General features: G+C 39.3%; 1 protein-coding gene across 1 annotated transcript; it reads left to right on the top strand.

Moving 5' to 3' along the window:
• The first annotated feature begins 54 nt into the window (after positions 1–54).
• On the top strand, positions 55–4,193 carry psma4 (proteasome 20S subunit alpha 4). Its single transcript, XM_084944788.1, has 9 exons — positions 55–188; positions 593–618; positions 716–758; positions 1,193–1,355; positions 1,446–1,523; positions 1,821–1,909; positions 2,789–2,919; positions 3,247–3,370; positions 3,493–4,193. Exons 2-9 carry the CDS (start codon positions 616–618, stop codon positions 3,645–3,647), a joined length of 786 nt encoding a protein of 261 aa, XP_084800914.1. The 5' UTR covers positions 55–188; positions 593–615; the 3' UTR covers positions 3,648–4,193.
• Positions 4,194–13,129: the final 8,936 nt, after the last annotated feature.

The following is a 13,129-nucleotide window of genomic DNA, read 5'->3' as shown; positions in this document are numbered from 1 at the left end:
GTGTTCAAGTACATCAGTGAGCTGTGCACTGTGTTACAGACTGATCGGTCCTCCCACTGAGAGGTGGCGCTGCTGAGCGGCTACTTCACTGACGCGGTACGCCGGTGTTTGTGAGGAAACGGCAAACTGAAAGTAGTGGACCTCTCATCCTGGGCAGAAGTACGCCAACTTAGACTCGTTCACCCGAGGTAAATAATACACAATTACTATATAGTCACTACAGTACTTGTTATTCTAGCATAATTTTACTTCTTTACTTCCTTTTGTCGTGGAGCAGCTTGGCGACTTCGTTTGTTATGAACTAGCTCGTTAGCATGCTAGCTAGCATGCTGAGATATTGCAGATTCATTCTGCTGCACCAGTTAGCCGACTAGCTGCCATGGGCTTATTAAAGCACGCGTTGTTTTTGTAAACCAGTCTCAGAAATTTTTAGCACCTATTTTGGTTTCTGACTTTAGCTAAATATATGTTCACTTTCTTTATCTCTGAATTCAGATACGTCTTGTGTCAATTTTAAAAAGGCATCGTTGTGTGGGTCTTGTCTTCTGCAGCTTACGCCTGTCTGTAACTGCTGCTCTTTTTACCTTTTCAGGATATTGCCAGCGACTTGAGAAAATGGTACGTAGCTGTTTTACTTTTTAAAAATCTCAAAATGTTACTTGTTTGTTTTCTCAACTAGTATAGGCATTGATTTTGTGTTGTTGTTATTGTTTAGTCTCGCAGATATGATTCCCGGACAACCATATTTTCTCCAGAGGGTATGTTTTATTTCTTATCTAAGACTTTGTAACCAAATACTGGTCAAAATAATCCAACACAAGAGGCCTAATACTATCATTCTATAATTACATTTTATTACAATCTCATGAGTTTTTGTTATTTTTATCCCTCTATGAACTTCAAATACAAGCTATCAAAATTCACAAACTCATGACTAGTACTTAAAGCAGGAGCATGTGATTTAATGAGCCTAGTACAACGCCCTAGAAATAAACACTCTGGGTCAACGCATGAATAATTTGAGTTTAGTATTTTACTTAAGGGGCTACCTGTGAGCTCTTATACATAGTGAAACTGTTGTAAAAGTATTTTTTCTTTAGTATTTTATATAGCCACTGTTTTCCAAAAACTGGTCTTAAAGGGGTTTGTTTTTTCAATATTGTTCATCTAAAAACCCGACTGTAATTTACAGGACGCCTGTATCAGGTGGAGTACGCAATGGAAGCAATCGGTCACGCTGGAACGTGTCTGGGTATCCTAGCAAATGACGGGGTGCTGTTGGCAGCAGAGAGACGCAACATCCACAAACTGCTCGATGAGGTTTTCTTCTCTGAGAAGATCTACAAACTCAATGAGTAAGTGAGCATCACTAGATTCTTACCTTCAAAATGAAGTCATTCATTTTGTTTTTTTGGTTAACATTGCGTTTGTGGTCACATTTTCAGAGACATGGCCTGCAGCGTTGCTGGGATCACATCAGATGCTAATGTACTGACAAATGAGCTGCGGCTAATTGCACAGAGGTGAGTTTCAGAAGGAGACACATTTATGGTTGTAATTAGAAACAAAGAGATGATGGTGAATGCAGGCTGATATAACCACCACCAGCAGTTGTTTTCATACGCATAAATAAAGAAAAGCCTAAATATGTGTAAACTGGTGCACTTTCAAAATCAATCTTATTACTTGAGTTATTTTATCACAAAATGTGTTAAATAGTTGGTGATCTGAAGTTTGAGATTACAGCCTTAAACGTGTCTGTAGTTTCTAACCATTTCTCTCATTTACACCAACCACTAACCAGTTTGAATTCTTCTTAGGTATTTATTGCAGTACCAGGAGCCAATACCCTGTGAGCAGCTGGTCACAGCTCTGTGTGACATTAAGCAAGCTTACACACAGTTTGGAGGTAAGATGCACTGTCTGTTTTAATGCTCACAGCCTTTTACATTGCTCACCATGGCAAATCTCCTCAACTTATTGTCAGTCCTTACATTTAAAGTGTTTTAAATGGGAATGTGCTTGACTGGTCAACTAGACATTTAAACACTGCTGCCCTTGCTCTTGCTCTAACACCAGAAACACTAGTTAGTTAAACATCCATTCATCCGCTTATCCTTTTCAGGGTTGCGGGGGGCGCTGGAGCCTATCCCAGCTGTCATAGGGCGAGAGGCGGGCTAACACACAGAAAATCATTCGCACTCAAATTCACTCCAACATTCACAACTATGGGCAATTTAGATTAATCAATTAACCTATCCCCAATAAGTGCATGTCTTTGGATTGTGGGAGGAAGCCGGAGTACCTGGAGGGAACCCACGCAAACACGGGGAGAACATGCAAACTCCATACAGAAAGTTTGCATGTTCAAACTAATCTGACACTTTGTGTTTTTGCAGTGTTATACATCCATGATACAAAGTGACACACATAACAGCAACATTTAAAACATGATTTGATGAACAAGAAACGCAATTAACAGTTTCTTCTAGCTACTAAAATACACCAAATATTTATCTACGTCCATTAACGTGCATGCAGTTTTCAGTGTTTTCTCAGTGTGTTTTGTATTCGAGACTAGTCAACTAGTGAGATTTTTTTTTTTCTGTCATTTAAGTGACTAGTAAATTTGTTGCCAGGAACATCTGTAGTTTTAAATGTCTCTTCATAACACTGACTTTTATCCTTTTTTTTGTCAAACCTGATATCTGTGAAGCTCTCCTCTCTGCTTAAAACACAAAGGATGTATTTTAGCATTTTTTAATAGCTGTGTGGTTTGTCTTGACAGGTAAGAGGCCATTTGGTGTTTCTCTCCTCTACATGGGCTGGGACAAGCATTACGGCTTCCAGTTGTACCAAAGCGACCCCAGTGGCAACTATGGAGGCTGGAAGGCAACCTGCATTGGAAACAACAGCGCTGTAAGCCCGAAAATACTCTGATAATGAAAATCTGTGAAATGATCTCATTACATACACCAGGTAGTTGGGAAGCAAACCAGATTGTAATCTTAAATCCCAGAAGCTCGTGGTAATCCTTTATTTACCTTCGTTTCTCTGATTTTTATTTTCTTTCTTTCTTTTTTTATTGTCTTGGGTTTGATTAAACCCATACAGTAATGGATATTCTAAATGTTTGTGTCTTTTTCTAGTGAAATTCTAGAGGCCTAAGTGACACATGTATACACATATTTTTTTGTTAATACACTGTTTTTGTGGCGTTTGACACGTTCACTTCTTTTGCTTCAGGCTGCCGTATCCATGCTGAAGCAGGACTACAAAGAGGGAGAGATGACTCTGTCCTCTGCTCTGGCTTTGGCTGTCAAAGTCCTCAACAAAACAATGGATGTCAGCAAGCTGTCGGCAGAGAAAGGTGAGGCACAAAAGGACTTTCTTACTGTTATTTCCATTTACTATCAGTGGACCAAAATTGGGTCCTGCCTTGTTGCCAACAGTATACGATAATAAAACCCTGTTTCGCACCGACTGTTTCAGTGGAGATTGCCACCCTGACACGGGAAGATGGGAAGACGAAAATAAAAGTGCTGAAACAGAAAGAAGTGGAGGAACTCATCAAGCGCCACGAGGCCGAAGAGGCGAAGGCTGAGAAAGACAAAAAGGAGAAGGAGCAGAAGGAAAAGGACAAATGAGCAAAATAATAACTTTCTTTTCACCCGTGTCACCAAAACCTGTTTTGTTTTGTCTTTTACATTAAACATTTGGAAACTGATAGAAATGTTGGTTTATTTGTACATGTCATACACGTGATCCGTGTTTTATTTACACAATAAAACACGCTTTAGAGCAATATCAATGTAATAAGCAGTATGCTGAATTTGAAGTTAATTAAAGGCCATCTGTATGGCTGTGTTGTCATAAGCTCCCCTTGTTTTTTGCCACTTGATGGAGCCATCGGTCTTGTGGATGAACACTTAAGAGAGGCTAAGAAAACACTCTACTTTTGGTAGTATCGCAATTAATTGTGAAACTGTCACTTCAAAAATAAAAAAATCAAGCATGTTGAAGCACGCATCTAGTCACCAAAATCGAGATCACAGTTTGACTATTAATTCAAAGAAATAGAAGTTATGTGCTCTGTTTTCCCAGAGAGGCAGATAAATATTTACCACGTCTTGCATAACCTTTTCTTCCATGACACTGAGCGTTAAAAATAAAGTTTCCTCTGTTTACTGTTGGCCCATTGAGCCTCGCATCCTTCAGCCAGCTCCATCTCACTTCCTCTGTAATGTGATCTGCTTACCACTTGATGGCGAATGTGTTCACCTTTCAAATCTACTCCAGCCAATGTCCTTCTGGTCCGTGTTAGGCAACACATGTGCACTTAATTCTTCTCATAGAGTCGTAGCATGGCTCTATCATTTTTATCTCAAAACACTGCTCAGTTTGCACCATAAACTATGAAAAATAACCGCCACAATTTGGTTAACAGTCATCAGTCAACGAACAAGACGTGCTGAATACAGAGCAGTGGAGCCAGACTCACAGATACAGTACTCACAGTTTAAAATAAATCACACATAATCCTAAGTGATCGGGCAATAGTTGTCATTATGCCATCAATTTTGTGTACACAAACACTCAGATATGTTGGATAGCATGGTATAAAGAGCAGGTGGTTAATATGAACACAACTCCGTGCCTGTGTCACTGGTGTGTGATCAGTAAAGGGAACTTTGTTACAAACGATGTAGGCGATCACTAAAACCAGCTGTTGTTAACACTATAGAACATATCGAGTAGAAGGTTGAACTGACCGACACCATCACTTCCTGTATAGACAGAAAATATCTCAGCAGAGCTTCAATCAATAAAGCAAATCTTCTGGTCAGTGTTTGTGTTTTGGACTGTTCATTTCCATTTTTCTTTACATTCTTTGCTATAGAACTTTTTATACTTATATAGATGGATGGATGGATGGATGGATAGATAGATTTTATATGTATCTTTTTAGTCTTTTCACATCACCTGGAAAGATTATGTTGCACTAACCTAGTTTTTAATACAGCTGTTGTTTGCCAGTTTCTTCCATCATATTTGCTAAAGCAAGGTTGTGTATATTGCATTGTGCTGTCAGCAGTACGCGACGGAATTCGTTCACGAGTGCTTTTGCACATTTTTATTTATAATATAGGCTCAAATTCACAAGTGTTTGGACAGTGGCACAGTTTAGGAAACCTTGCGTCTGCATATCAGCGCAATGAAGCAATCAACACTGTTTAGTTCAGATTTGCAGCTTTATTTTAGTGGGTTTAAAAATACTGCAAAATTTCTATAAATAGAGAAACAGTGGAGTGACGGCATCCTTCACAGAGAATGGGGTTGTCCCATAAATTTGTCCTCTCGTTCAATCTGTCGGCTTTCTCTTTGTTCATAATGACACTCGAGTATGGCCTCCTGAACTGCATTGTTAAAGCAAGATGGCAGAGTGCTGTCCAGAGCTTTCAGATTTTCATGTTTTGGTTATAAAGGTCTCAGACAAAGAGGAATGACAAGAACAAATTTGATATTGCTCTGCCTTTTCTTGCATGGAGAGCTCTCGGAGCTACTGAGGGTCTCTCAAGTTAGTTGTGGTTTCTGTTGGTTTTTTATTTTTGTTTTTTTTGTCTTTTTTCTCTTTCTATCTTTTTATTCTTGATAACAACACAGGATAGCAATTAAATGAGACATATCCATGACAAGGACATGGAGGACTTGCAAGAACAACAGAAACTAGAAAACAATCATTTTAATACAAGGGACGGTGTAATGCACAAATAACTGCTGTGCAAGTAAGTTTAACTATATTCCTGTCACTGATCAAATAAAAGACAGGATTAAATAAATGTTAATATTAAAATTAATAACATTAATAATTATCATCTGTATCCCCTATTTGCTGTGATGAATCTGTAATGTTACAGATTTGCCTTAAAGCGTTCCTTTTTGATAAAGCATATAGTCAGGGCTGGATCATGTGACCTGGAATCCTCCTTTAGTTATGCTGCAATAGGCCTAGGCTACTGGGAGCCTTCCCATGATGCATTAAATGTTCCTCCTTCTATCACCTTTTTTTACTCACGTGTTTATACACCACTCTGCATTTATCATTAGTTATTTATCATATTCCAGAGCATGTCTTTTGTCCTGTCTTCCTCCCTTTACCTCCAACCAGTTGTGACAGATGGCTGTCCCTCCCTGAGCTTGGTTCTGCCAGAGGTTTCTTTGTGTTAAAAGGGAGTTTTTCCTTCCCTCTGTCGCCAAAGTGCTTGTTCATAGGGGGTCATCTGATTGCTGGGTTTTCTCTGTATCATTGTACAGTCTTTACCTTACAATAATAAGTGCATTGAGGCAATATATAGATAACATTGAACTGATTTGAAATGAGAAACATTTGGAGTGACCACTCAACAATTTGGTCTATTTTCTAAATAAATAAGTAATGCACTGGGCCAGCTCAGCAACACAAAAACGCCTTTAAGACTATGAAAGTAAACTAAAGCAGACAATGGTGAAACTCTTTCCTTGGCCTCCCTAGGCCAAAGCGAGAACACTTGAGCAGACAGGGTTATCATGGTCAGCATCTCCAAACAAGAGACACTTCCATGGATGTAAATACAAAGGAATAAAAAAAAAGGCTGCAAGGTTAGTGTCACACTGGTGGCCCTCAGAACAGAAGTGTCAAGTTAGATTAGGGTATCTAAAAAAGCCTGTTCAAATCTGGACTCTCTGGACAGATTAACCAGAATGGGGAAAATAGAGAAGTATGGAAAGTGAAAGGAACAGCTTTCTTACAAACATCTGTCAAACATGGTGGAGGCAATGTTATGGTATGGGCAGCTGCCAGTGGAACTGAGTCACTAGAGTTTATCGATGATGTGACTGTTAATAGAAGCAGCAGGATGGTCAGTGTGCAGGGTTGTACTCTTTGCTCAGATTCATCCTGTTGCTAAAACTGATCAGATGGCCCTTCGTAGTGCAGTTGGATAACGACCCAAATCACATCATGATGAGTTTATTAAAGTAAAGGATCAGAAATGAATGAGTCAGTCAAGACTGTAGACAAAACTGAAGGCAGCAGAGGATGCCTGGCAACAAGGATTTGCTTTGAAAAATGATATAAGCGTACATTTTTGCTGGGACTCTAAATAAGATAGATAGATAGATAGATAGATAGATAGATAGATAGATAGATAGATAGATAGATAGATACGATGGAGGGTTCTAACCCCTTGGAATGAATTATGGATTTGACGGGGAGCCTCAGTGGATGGATCAGCAGTGCGGTTACCTGAGAGCTCCTTGAAAGGCTTGTCAGTAAATGATTCAGAGATTATTTGCAAAGACAGAGGGAGTAGTGAATTACAAAGGTTGTCAGCACTCGTCTCCATCTCAGCCCCTGAGACACAAATGGGTCTCCTCGCAGCTGTGTTCCTCAGCTGAAAACAAGCAGGAGTAAACCAAACACTTTAGATGCCTGGTTAAATGTCTTGCAAAATAGATAATTAAATAAATGAATGAATAAATAAATAAATAAATAAGTAAAATTGCATTGCTTTGTTTATGCTAATCTTGATTGTTAAACTAGATGTCAAAGTGAATATTATCAGTCATGCAGAAGATAAACTGAGAGTAGATGAAAATATCTGCCTGGTCACAAGTGCCAGCTGCTGGCAGAACATAACTAAGAAGGTAACTTCAGGTAAACTAAGAATGGAAAAACACACTCACACAAAAACGCAATGTTTCTTCTTCTTCAAGACAGCTTTCAGCAGAGTTTGTGCGTGTCCCATTAAAACTGATGTATTTGAGCTAAATCCAAGATAAAGGCTACTGAATTGAAAACTTCTTTTTGCTTGACGTCAGTCTTTCAGGTTGGATCTAACATGGACTTAAAATGTAAGTCAACAGCACTAATTCATTTAAAGGCCAGGCGTGGTGTGGCCACAGTGTTGAGTGGGAGGGTTCTTGGCATCTGAATGACTGTTGGCCGCTTGGGGACTTCCCCTTCTGGGCCCAGGCCAAAAGAAATTGTGTAGCAAACATGTCCAGTGACCTCCCCCTTTTTCTAATTCTGTAAATCTAAAGTTTTGAAAAAAGGAATTTTAACTTCTCAGTTTAAAATTTCACTTTTAAGGAGAGCAATTCATCTTAAGGGTCACCGAAGCTTCGTTGAACTTGCATATCCTCCAAAACAACCCGAGCATGTTGGGATGACTCTCGTGGAAGCCAACCAATGTGATGACACAGATAGGGAGACCATGGCAATCTGCTGCAGTGTAAACAAAGCACCAGAAAAGCACTGGAATGTCTCTGCAGTGGGAGCTGGAGTAGGAGGTCAGCCAGAGGCCAAGGCAGGTGGTATATATCAGAATCGAGGCTGACATCTCAGCATTAAGTTATCCAAACAAGAGGCAGGCGGTATGTTATCCTGCTAGCGCTGGAGGAGGAGCGGCAGGAGCAGGAGGAGGAGATGATAGAGAAGGAAGGAAGAGTCAAAGAGAGAGGGGGGCGGTGAAGGAGAATGAGAACAAGGGGGAGTGACCCTATAATCGTCTTCTCATCTCTCCCCCAGTCCCAGAGGAGAGGCCACACCAGTTAGCATAAAAGGCTAAACATAACATGAAACTTGCTGCCTTTTTGAAGCCTTTGATCCCATCGCTGATCCTGAGAGTCTAAGCCACCTATCACTGGCATCAAGTCCAAGATGGTTTACAGCACAGGAGACCCCCAGCCATCCAGACTTTGGACTTGCACTGGTGCAGGGCTGGGACCACGTGTTTGATGACTGACGAAATCAGTTCAGTGCTTCTTCTAGGCCCCCCCTGGAGCTGGCTCAGAACGGGGTAGGCATGGTTTGCAGTCATGCCATGCAGCTCATCTCTGAACCTGAGCCATGCAAAGATCAGCTCTTCTTAAATGGCAAGATTCAAAACAAATAAGGACACATTTATGTTATTATTGCCACATGTAAAAGCCTTAATTGAGTCAAAGCGGTTTGTGCTTTTATTTTTAGTGTAATCTTTTTGTTCTTTTTCTTCCTTTTTTTTTAGATAGGAGGAAATAACAATGGGAAATGAGGAGCACACAACAAAGGTCAGAGGCCAAAGACAAACAGAGGAAGCCACCAGCATCTTAACCCCTAAACCACCAGGATGTTCCAGGTCTGACTTTTACCTAAGAAGGATCAAGACTTTTAGCACGAGTACATAAGCACAGTGTGAACCCAAGGATCATTTATTCTGTAGTGTTGGGTTAAATCTTCTTTAACAGCCATTTTTATTACGGCCCTAAGTCTTAATCTAGAAACTGAAGGAGGAGGTTGGCTTCAGGTGCATGAAGTAAAGCTCAAAGTTCAGCATTTCACACCAAATTAAACTCATTCAGCTACTGAACTAGATCTGCTGCTTCTTTCTGGATAAGATGAAACATATGGCTATAAAAGACTCACTGGCTGTGTCATATAGCTTTGTCATCTTTAAGTTAATAACTTCAGCACAGCATCCAATTTGAGGTATTGTAGGTAACTCCTGTAATCGCAAACCTGCCCTTACACCAGGTAGTCGTCATCTTTAAACTATGAAACTATGTCTTTAATCAACATTACCTCTTTTACTGACTGTACCATTTACCATCAGGCTCCAATTTAAAGCCAAGGCCACTCAGCGATGTGTGAAATTCTGACCTTACTGGGATTCAGGAATTAAATAATCTTCTCATCCATGACAGTAATTTTGCGAGCAGCCCGCAAATCCAGGAGATTACAGGCTCGCCGCTCACCACCAGATCAAAACAGTTCACCATAAATGGAGTTGAGGAGCAGTAAACAATAATTACAAGCCGAGCTCCTGATATGACCTATTATGGAGAGGCAAATGAAGCTATGTTGCTGCTGGCACATAATAGCAGGCTTTGTGGGGCATTATACTATATTGGCATAGGCAGATATTTTGGGGAAAACATTTACATGGCCTTGAAATAATAACACATGGTTAATGTAAAAAAAAAAAAAAAAAAAAAAAAAGGTTAAAAAACCAAAACTTTAGTCATTTTTCTATTTTAATTTCAGTGACTAGACTCAGGACTCCTCAGTGAGGCTTTCAAGTCAATTGTCAAGTCTGTAAAATATGTGCTGATTCTAATCAAGCTTATATAAATTTGTAATCTTTGAAAAAAATATCAATGTCACACAGTTTACACTCAGACAAACACCACAGTAGTTTATTTATTTTAAAGCGTTTAGGTGGTCTCTTGTTTTCATTTTCACTTGTTTTTCACCACAGTTAGATATTAATCACATGTGCCCCTCTGTTTCTGCTTCCAACACCAGCCACTTTTCTCTGTTTACCTAATAAGGTCCTGAGAATGAGCTCCTATTGTTCAGCGAGGCGATCCAGTTACAAAGGTAGGCTCCTGAGACGTCTGTTTTTATTACTGCAAAAAACAATTTCTGCTTTTGTCAAACGTGTCACGTGCTTATTTCAACACAGAAGAAAACTTTACACCTTATTCACACCTGGAGAAAACAATCCTTAGATATTCAGTCTGTAGTCAAGGTTGTAAGCTTTAGCAAGAATAAGCATGAATGTAGTTTTCATTATTTGCCCTCTATTTCTGTGCCACAGCCTTCATTAAAAATACAACAAATGTACACTTTGAAATTTACAGTAAATATAGAGAAAATCTAAAGCAAATGAAATCTTATATAACGAGGTCAATCCCACCAAGATCTCTTTTAGCAGGGAGACCACGCCAAGAGGGCAGCAACATAGATACACAGAACACACATCAAATGAATTTAACAACTAAAACACTTGCACACAGACAAGGTTAACTTTAATGATCTCACCAGAACTTTGTTCATCAGAACAACGTCTTAAAATTAAGTTCAGATTGTAATTTACTCCCAGCACTTGGTGCCAAAACTCAAAATGCTTTCTCCCCCAATTCAGTTTTTATTCTGTAGATTATAAAATGCAGAACATCCGTAGATCTGATATCATGACTTTCATGTTTCCTTGTTAACAAGCATGAGAAATGAGACGGAACAATAACCAAAATAGTTTTAGAAATAACCTCATACCAGTGACTGAGGCTTCTAATGCATGAAGATGTCCAATTGACTTTAGAATAAAGTACACATTGGTGAGTAAGGGGACTGCAGTTGGTGATGAATTTCAGGCCTCGTGATACACTCAGTCCAGCATGCGAAGACAATGAACAGAAGCATTCAGATACAACACATCTCCATAATCAACGACGGGCAAAAAAAAGTTGTCTCCACTGATAAAATCTTTATTAAAGTTACTTTTTTTTTCTTTCTTTTTTTTTTTTTTTACAGCATCTTGAATATTTTCCTTTAAAGACAAAAGATCATCCTTTTTAAATCCAAGATAATTGCAAACAGACACAAGCTCAATTTTGTTACCTCAGGCAATACCGATTTGAAGCTGTAAACAAACTACATTTTGCTTTGTCTACATTTAAAACAACTTGTAAATGACAAAGTTATACTTGTATTCTATCAAAGGAAAGTTGTAAATACTCAAAGGCCTCAGCAGGAATGGGCGCTGCACAATATATGACAATATCATCTGTGTAAACGTGACATTAAAATTGACTGGAAGCAACAACAATGATCAGCAAGCTATGAAAAAAGCAAAAAGGAAACTCCACTAAACAGTACATTTTAGTTGCTATTTTCTTTCACAACACTGTTCAAAAACCCAGACACCAATCTGGGTTCATTATTAACCGCAGAAGTAACTCATTCAGTGGGGAAATGTCAAACGCAGGCTGAATATGGAGTTAAAGCAGACACACCTGCACTCAGATGATCTGAAACCTGCTTTCTCATGTAAAGAGTATATCCTGAGTATGATCAAGACCAGGATACACTTTCACCGGATTTTATGTAAACTCTACTTGATGCATTGCCTGGCTGCTTTTCAGCTTTTAGAAACTGACAGACCCAAACTAAGCTAAACCTCAAAAGAACGTGAGTAGCTCCGAGCGCTGGGCAGCGGAGGGGTCTTCCATTGTGTTTCTTCTTGGTTAAATTCTGATTAACCACTAAACCAACATAGCTTACGTGCTACACTTGCGTGCAAATCTACAGCAATGCATGTGTGCTGAGAGAGAATAAAAGCACCATGATCACTCCTGGTTCACTTCATATCACAAGCCCAACATGATGTATAACTCATCCTGCTTTCTGTCCTCTTCTCCCTATAGAAAGTAGACCCAGGTACATGAGAAAATGTGTATTTACTTCCATCTGCCTGATTGTTCACATTGCCCATTAAAGCTATTTTCCCCCTCACATCCGACCTTTAAAATTTGTGCATTAAATGCTTCAAGTTTGTTCTTTGTAACAATGTCAAGCTTGTGATTCGTAGTTGTTCCGATCATGGATCAGACCAACTCTGCTATCCTCAATCTGTTTATGAAAGCTGCTACAGCCACCAGCTAGTTACTGAGGTCGTTACTGAGGGTCCTTGGATTTAAAATCATTTGTAAATGAAGGGCACTCATATATTAGTGGCATTAACACTGTTTCTGATTTAATAGATAAATAAAAAGATTTTTATGGAATAAAATGGCTTTTTGTATTTTAACCTTTATTAGAATTCCACAGTGATGATGAAGTGACACAAAAGAAAACTTCCATCTACACATCCCACACAAGCATATCTTTTCTTTAACAGAATGAAGACAGATAAATTCAGCAGGTGTTCTCCTCCTGTCTTAAATATTCCTCTGTCTTTCTCTCCTTGTGGCCTCACTCACCTTGACCTTCCCTGGCTGCAGATGGCCACACCGGCTGTGTGAGTTTCCTCAATGGGCCCTTTTGTTTCTCTTTATCAAATACATTGAAACAATACTCTCATTAATTAATGTGGTATACTTTGATTCCCCCGTTCATGATGAGACAGTGTTTCATGCTTAGTCATTTAAAAATATGTCATATGTACAATATTACTCTACATAGGTCCACAATTTATTGGACAAAGATGATTTTTTTTGTAGTTTTGCTTCATCCACTGTCCCCCACCATAGTGACTTTTAATATAAAATGGCATGGACATCACCACATCCTGCATTGCCTGCCTTGAGATGCTCTGCTTGGTGTTGC

Source organism: Perissodus microlepis, chromosome 1 (genome assembly GCF_051167445.1).
Source record: "Perissodus microlepis isolate ML-2025 ecotype Zambia chromosome 1, ASM5116744v1, whole genome shotgun sequence".
Taxonomy (NCBI): Eukaryota; Metazoa; Chordata; class Actinopteri; order Cichliformes; family Cichlidae; genus Perissodus; species Perissodus microlepis.
The sequence above is the reverse complement of the archived record's forward strand: the minus strand, read 5'-3'. Positions and strand labels throughout refer to the sequence as shown.

Coding starts and splice junctions, on each gene's coding strand:
- psma4 (XM_084944788.1), top strand. Junction 1,524..1,820: donor CTGCGGCTAATTGCACAGAG/GTGAGTTTCAGA, acceptor AATTCTTCTTAG/GTATTTATTGCAGTACCAGG. Junction 1,910..2,788: donor AGCTTACACACAGTTTGGAG/GTAAGATGCACT, acceptor TTGTCTTGACAG/GTAAGAGGCCATTTGGTGTT.